Source organism: Odontomachus brunneus, unplaced genomic scaffold, assembly GCF_010583005.1.
Source record: "Odontomachus brunneus isolate Ranch 3 - 2012 unplaced genomic scaffold, Obru_v1 Obru_scaffold_100, whole genome shotgun sequence".
In the NCBI taxonomy this organism is placed as follows: Eukaryota; Metazoa; Arthropoda; class Insecta; order Hymenoptera; family Formicidae; genus Odontomachus; species Odontomachus brunneus.
The window spans coordinates 449,855-457,560 of record NW_022639550.1 but is presented as its reverse complement, the minus strand read 5'-3'; the positions used below and the strand labels follow the sequence as shown (position 1 = coordinate 457,560).

The 7,706-nt window shown below is 49.1% G+C and overlaps 2 protein-coding genes across 10 annotated transcripts in view; one reads left to right on the top strand and one right to left on the bottom strand.

Moving 5' to 3' along the window:
- The window catches only part of LOC116848788 (very-long-chain enoyl-CoA reductase), a 114,240-nt gene that overhangs the window by 8,836 nt on the left and 97,698 nt on the right, over positions 1-7,706 (top strand). The gene's annotated exons all lie outside the window — the stretch shown is intronic.
- LOC116848784 (facilitated trehalose transporter Tret1-like) overlaps positions 1-7,706 on the bottom strand; it is a 70,825-nt gene that overhangs the window by 665 nt on the left and 62,454 nt on the right. For 4 of the 9 annotated variants that reach the window (XM_032825257.1, XM_032825258.1, XM_032825260.1 and 1 more), the window contains exons 2-7: positions 6,688-6,789; positions 2,211-2,344; positions 1,549-1,795; positions 1,170-1,454; positions 824-1,076; positions 182-522 (exon numbers count right to left, since the gene is read on the bottom strand). In XM_032825257.1, coding sequence (XP_032681148.1) covers positions 182-522; positions 824-1,076; positions 1,170-1,454; positions 1,549-1,795; positions 2,211-2,344; positions 6,688-6,789 — 1,362 coding nt within the window. Of the gene's footprint in view, positions 1-181; positions 523-823; positions 1,077-1,169; positions 1,455-1,548; positions 1,796-2,210; positions 4,088-6,687; positions 6,790-7,313; positions 7,678-7,706 lie in introns of those variants that run through there. The other 5 variants (XM_032825261.1, XM_032825262.1, XM_032825263.1 and 2 more) reach the window with 5 other exon arrangements.

Here is a 7,706-nt window from a genome sequence, read left to right as displayed (position 1 = left end):
GGGGGGGGGGGGGGGGGGTCCTTTCCAGCTCGCGATAGCTAGTGATATCCGGTCGAAATTTCTATGCTAAATAGTCGCTTCGTCTCTCGTCTCTCGATAGATAGACTCTCGTGTTCGAGGGGCTTAAGCTTTGTACTTTGTAGTGGGGAAGGAGGAGAAGGGGAGAGAGTAAAGCGCTCACCTGCTGAAAGTCCATGAAGAGCTTAATTCCGAAGAACGCGCAAAAGTAGCTGAAGCTCGTGCTGATGCTGGAGCCGAGACCGCGATACTCTAGAGGGAACAGTTCGCCAATCAATAGCCAAGATATTGGCGATATGCCCAGGGCGAGGGCGGTCGTGAACACGAGCACGCAAAGCAGCGGTATCCAATCGTGTTGGCCCACCACTGCCGAATCCACGTAGCCAAGGTTTTGCGTTTGTGACACGTAGTACGCGTAGCTGCCGAAACCGGCGAGCGCGAGGGACATGAAGACGGTGCTGGCTATCAAAAGCGGCAATCTTCCCACGATATCGATCAGAAATCCTGTGGTGAAGAAGAGATCTTCCGATTAAATGCAACGTTCGCGAACGCAATATTTTCAGTAACGGGGAAAGAGAGACAGGTCAGACATTTTTAAGAGCCGCGTATGATTTCCACGTACATTGAGATAAATTTCAAAATTTGCGTGCGTGGGATACACAAGGTTTATTTGTAGAAATAAACTTTGTATCCTGCAAATAAATGTTCAAGTCTTCTCTCTCCTCAGAGTGTAGGGTGTTATTTATAATCCGCTCTTAACTCGGGAAATCATTTGCGGACTCGTTAGATATGTAACGAGGTGTACCTGATAGCAACGCGGCGCACAGTTGCACAAATCCGATCGCAATGGTCGCTCCATGGGGGTTCATTCCTCCCAGGGTCTGACGAAAAATGAGAACCGCGTAGTAATTGAACGCATTCGCGCCGGAGAATCTCTGGAAGAACATGAGACCGCACGTGATAGCGATAGGTTTGTACAGCCTCGGCGTGAGGACGCTGTTTCTAAAGTTCAGCTCGTATTGCTTGGCCCTCGACGCCAGAATATTCGTTTTGATCACCTGGAAAAATACATGGTTAAGTCGCGCGCTGCACATCGCGCGCGCGCGCGCGGTCATATCGAGAAAATGCGCGTCTCGTTTCCGCGGAATCACCTGCAGCTCGTGCCGTATATCAACGTGCTCCCCGCGCAGCCACTGCAAACTGCTGGCGGCTTCCTCATCTTTGCCGTTCAGCACGAGGTACGACGGTGTCTCGGGTATAAAGAGGGTCCCCAAAAAGAGCATTGACGGTGCGACCGCCACTAGTAGCGCGCTCTGTCGCCAATTCAGATATGTGCCGGCTATGTACGACAACAACACGCCGACGTGACCCAGCACCTTCAACATCGCCGACAAGCATCCTCGGATGCCCGGCATCGAGATTTCCGATATGTACACCTGACGAAAGAAAATCACTTGTGCGGTTAATCGGGCGTCTTAGGAAAGTCGATCGACCTCGGTTCTTCAGTCGGTTAGAGTTAATTAGTCTTACCTGAGCCACCATAGTAATGACCGAGCAGCAAAGCCCGCCGATGAAGCTGGTGACGTACACGAGCTCCACGCGCGGCGCGACCCCCGTCACTACCCAGGCAGCCGCCAGGGGTAAGGATGTGACACGTAGAGCTAATCGCCGACCTCGTCTCATTATCCAGTCGCCGATCATGGCGCCGAACCAGGCGCCCAGCATGGACAGAGAAGCGACCCACGAAGCTTCCTGTTGCGTAACCGAGAAGGCCGACCTACGGCAAATGAAAAGGCGATTACGCCGGCTGGCGCCCATTATCGGCCAATGCGGCAGGAATCCACCGGGTCGGACAGCCCCGATCTATTAGGCATTATTTGGCGGCGTAGGCAGACGTCAGGTGCAAATGTAATTACTCTTGGCCGCGGCGGCGTCTTGGCTGTCCAGTATTATTTGCGAACAGCTTCCTAGTCGAGTTTGCGTGCTGTCACATTGCCTTTGTCCCGAAATTAGCTACCAGGAGCGTAGCGCTCGGGAAATTCGCGGGGAACACGGATCAAGTTCGCCGAGCTGTCCGGCTGTGACTATTTTGCGTGATAAATTCGCGGATATCTTTCAATTAGCCGTCCTCTAGAGAGCGCGTCTCCTTTGCCAGTAATTCACACCTTTCAAACGCACGCGCGAGTTCTTACCATGTGTCATTGTTGGACGACTGGTAGAGATGGGGCGGTTGATTATCCAAGATCGAGTCCAACGCTGGCGAAGTGTAGCCCTTGGCCAAACCGGAGGAAAGAGTTCCCATTGATAATGCCAGGGTCGCTAGAACCTGGTCAGACAAACGAGCCCCGACAGGTTAGAAAAATTCTCCTCGGAGAGGGCCGAGTTTACGCGCGAATTGGCCTTTAATATTTTTCCACGCCGGAGAATTTATACGATATTATGCAGGAACGCGCGGTACGTAACGCCGGCGAACGTCAACTTCGTTCATTTATGTCGACAGACCGGGCGGAATTTATGCGTGTATTCCTTTTACTCCGCTCACGTGGGGGTCTCCTTATCGCTCTATAAAGACCGCGCGGAGTTACGCCGCGTCGAAAAGACTCGTAACTTCCACAATGATGCGCGGTCATTTTATTCGAGATATATTTCTGTCCCGCGCAAATTTCCAATTTTGCAGTTTTACGTTTCTCACGACTGAATATTAAAGTTCGTCCATGTGGAAATATGTAAATTTCTCTCGCCTCTTCTCTCTTTCTCATTTATCTCCGAATTGTTTCTTTTTTGTCGAATCCACCGTTTCATCACGTGTGATTTTGAGCAACAGAGAATGTTGGATGTACATTGATATTATCCGTCGCTCCATAACATGACGTTTCAGTAATACACACGTACACCTGGAGCGCGTATCGCGCGTTTGTACTCCCGCGGGGTGCAACCAACGAACAAATTGCTAGCCGCAAATTGAAAGCCGGGCTTGGTCTCTCGCGAGGAATACTAAACATTTCGCATGGCCCGCGCTTATGTATACACACGCGTATAGACATGTATAGGGGTTATTTCAAAGTACCACAACGGCATGTACATAGGCGCTACATACGTCCTTCGTGCGACAATGGACGGGCGTGAGTTCCTCGTGTGCATTTCGCAACCATAAGGGTTTATCGTTTTTCCGATAAACAGCCGCAATGATATCGCGAGTGACGAAGAAAAATTAGGGGGTATATTCAAAAGTCTTCCTCTAAGATCGACGTGGAAATGTCTAAACGCGAACAATAGCATCTTCCCGCGGGCATAAATTCACAAGTTTCCTCTTGACGGTCGATCCATCAAACTTGACTCTGTTGAAGTGGATCAGTAAAAAGTGTTTTCACTGAAACAGTAGAAGGAACATTTCGCCGATAATCAGCGAATATTCACTAATTCTCTGCGGCAACACTCTCACTGCTTCTACTGCTTCGTCTTGTAGCTCACTGATTTTCACCAGTGTAAAAAAATTCGAATTTCACTGCAAAATTTGTACATTATAAATTCGTTTTAGGAGAAAACGTTCAGTAATCGGCACTCTTGCGCAGATGTTGTCGGGTATTAAGGTATGGGGATTTAAAAGAAAAACGAAAATTAAAAGAAAACGGAAACAAGTAAATAATAATTGATAAATAATTAATAAAACTATGATATTGAGTAGGATCTGAGCAAGGATGCCGAGAAAACTGGTGAGTGTTGTAACGAGTGTCGGGCATTTTCCTCTACGCCGTGTCAACTTTCCGCGTTTGTGGTGATGGAATTACCGGTTTTCCCGTGTAATGACGTTGCCTGTGTTTGCATACTGCGTCAACAATGACAACAATCGTTACTATCGACTGATTCTGTCAACGAGACTTTACTGATTGCAGTGCTATACTTTTGACTGAACCACCAGTCAAGTACAGCACTCCAGCGAGGAATACACCGGTTGTGCTTTAGAGAATGGACATCAAGCTAAGCGTTTCGATATCTCCGTAAGCCGCTTACGTACTGCATGTATCTTACGACTTTGCATCCGTCTCCGCGTGCACTCTCAAGATCCGCGATTATACGGCGAGTGACGTAAGAAAATGTATCGCGAAATATCTTTGCGTGGTATGCATATTTTCTGCCGCGCGAATGAGCCTCCGAATGCAGTCCCCCATTTTATTTTCATCGGCTTCATGCCGTCGCGCATATTTCGCATTTCTGCCGCGAAAGCGCATTCTAATGAAACAAAACGCATGCCCAACCGTCGTTCCGTATTATTCTCGACTTATCTCGACCCGGGGGAACGGTCTGCCACGAAATAATTCTCCTTCGTAACAAGTTTCTTGACCTGTAGCCACTTAATTACCCAATCCGCTCGTTTAAGTGAATGTTAAACGGCAGTGTATCCTTCATCCCGCTCCGTAAGCGCGCAGCACTGATCCGCACTGATCCATAAAGTCGCATTACTCTCATGATAGCCGTTGCAAGACCTCGCGGATACTTCGCGCGTTAAACTCTGACCTTTCGTTGATGTGAACGTGCGATTTCAGCGTACGCGTGCGATTAGCGCGACGATATCGGTAGTACGACTTGAACGCAATCCGACGAGCCGTCGCGACTCATATTCGCAGACGACCACGTGCTCGATAAGGAATTTCACGCGGCGCCGATCCCACATAAATTTGCATGCACTTTCAATTATCTCGCTCGCCATTAGAAGCGCGCATAAACGGTCGTCTCGCCGTGATTAGTCGTGTGTCGCCGTGTGTAACCTTTCTATCGTCTCGCGGGATATCGTCTCCCTCTTACTCTCTCGTTCCCGAAGAATAATGCGTGGGTTGTACCGCCGCCGTCATCGCTTTACAATTAGACACCATTTTTCCCGTCTACACGCCCGTCGACCGTGCGAAAATTATAACGCAATCTGAGACGTGACTCCCGCGCGCCTTATCGATTAATTGGCGCGCACGACTATAAAGACCACGCTCGGCTTCGCGGAGACAAATTTACGACTGAGCTCCCATTCTCATTTGATGCTATCGAAATTTGTAATTGCAACGTTACATCGAGCCACGAATCTATCTCCAGTGGAACGCGAGAATCGTTAGTTTCGCAATTTGATCTTATTGCTCTGCCTTCTTACAGCTGAGACTTTTCTGTATCTCTGGCAGACAAAAATGTTGATTTTCAACAAAATTATATGTATTTGTTAGTTCAGAGTTCGTTGTCCTGGTCTGACAGACCCAGATCGCGTGTCTTAAAAAGTATGTGACGTGGAGGGTTAACAATTTGAAGTGACGATTATCGAGCGGATCTCTCGAACAGCTCGAGCCGCGTGGAACACGTCGGATGCTGTCAGTCTTAATTACTCGTGTAATGCGGCGCGCGAGTAAATAGCGATAATGGACATATAAGTTTACGAGCTCTCGGTTGACGCTTTCTTCGACTAATTATCGGGGCTCGCGATGAATAGCGCATTCAGTAATACGTGACCGCGGTAACAAACGCCCGATAAATTTCCCGTTTGTGTTGGCGAGAATTTAGAATATTGGCTATTATGGCTTACGAGATATACGTCGCGGTTATACGAGCCGTGTTTCGGCCACGACCTCGGGCGAACGGTTCCCATCAACGACACCCCCGAGAAGGGTCCTAACGAGCCGAAGAAGTACACGAGATCGCGCGCGACGAAGGGTCTCTCCCTCCGCGAACAGAAAAAATTCCGCCGGGATTCGCTCCTGGAGATATTATTTTTGGGCGTTCCTCACGCCACGTTTCTTCTGCGTTCCTACTTCGCTTTGTCTTCCTTCCCTCCCTCTCTTCCTTCTTTCTTTCACGGACACGACGTTAAAAGCTCGTTTGCATCGAGCCGTGCGAATACTCGGCAGTTCCGCAAGCGGCGGGGATGTGCATCAGTCCGGGTCGAAGTTAGCCAAGAGGGGAAGCCATTAGCTTAAAACTATTAGTCAAGCATGGGTGAAAGCGAGAGATCCCGAGAAAGAGAAGACGGAGAAAAAGAGAAGCAGAGAGAAGAGGGAGGGAGGGAGGGAGGGAGGGAAAACGAGCTTTAAAAGTACGTCCCGCTTACACGATTATGAGAATGGTCGGCCGGTAGTGTGTTAAGTGCACACCGAGTATGTGGGTGTCGACGAGACACGGTCTTTCTCTTTCTCTCTTCCCGTTCCGAAAGGTCTCCGCCGCGCCCGATATCCATTTTAAACCGGACCACTCAATTACGCTCAGTGCTATCTTCGGTGTTTGCATATCAATATGGCCTCTTGCCAAGGAGAAAAAGATTCATCGCTCCACCCGCCAGGATTATTTAAGAACTCCGTCCGGACGCGCGACGGCACGGTACAAATTGCTGGAGGATATGCTCCGCGTGTATACGCGGAGCAAAAATACTCACAGTCGTCGTAAATTTGCCGACTACGAGCCGCGAGGATTAGGTAGCCGGAGCCACGCGGCAGCCTTCGACAGGCTGTTGGCATCGCCATTCTTATGTCTCCGCCGTGGAAATCTCCGCGATATATTTTTCTCTCACTCGACCTCTCCGCACTCGACGAGCGCGAAACGCTCGTCGAGACATGGTTTATCCGAAACGGAAGCGCGTATACGGCGTTAACACTTCATCGCGGATTTATTGGAGCGCGCGCGTACGTATGTATTACGTACCTGTGACATGTGCTGCGGTCTCGTCGCCGTCGATGCCATGTGTACCACGGAAGCCCTGGGCATCTTAAAATTGTCCTCGCCCTCGTCCGGTATCGTTGTTACCTGCAACACAATGAAAAACGACGACTAATTAACGACACCGTCGACAAATGTCGACTGCGAAGTCCCTGATTTAAAGCGCGTAATTGTCTCCTTTGTTCCTTCATTTAATAAACTTCTTGGAGTGGAATCCCCCTCGGAACGAGTGAAAAGTGGCAGTAGTAGTGAAAATACTGCCACTCGAAGTCGCGAGAGTGAACGCGTTTCGCTCAGGGTGGATTCCGGCTCTATATGAGTGAACGTTTCGATCGATTAGAGTGAATACGTGACGCGGGAGTGTACAGTCGGTTGCAAATCGACTTGCACGCTTTTTATCGAGTGAATTGCAGCGCTTCAAATTGTCAGAATGGCGAGCTGATTGAATTGCAACCGACTATACGGTCGAAATTCACTTTTCAATTTTGTGTGAAAATATTCACTTCAGAGCGCGGGGAATTCACTCTGTGAATGAATGAAGAGCACAACTTTATTTTTTGAATGAACTTTCACTCCAAAAAATTCAGACAGCAGCCGTATAAATGTGTTACAATTCTGTCTGCTATTTTCTCCTCGTCCTCCGATGGCTCGCCATTCCGAAAGAAGGTTCGTTTATTCTCTTTATCTCCTCTGACAACGGAGTTCCCTTCGTACCGGTGATATTTTTATCGCGAAACTTTCTTTCGGCTGATAATACTCTCCCCTGCTCTTCTCCGCCCCTCTCTTTCTCTCTCTTCCAGTCTGCTGACCGTGGAATTATTAGCTGCCCTTTCGGGGCTGGGAGTGGACCGTCAATCATTTGTATTATCTTAGCGTTGGCCGCGAGTCATCTAGGTAGTAAAGCGAGAGAGCGGCTTAAGAGATGCGCTGCCTCTGTGAGAGCTGTCATCTAGGTTATCGCGTCAAGCTCGTCGGACCGAGTAACGAAAAGGGGCCTCGACGGG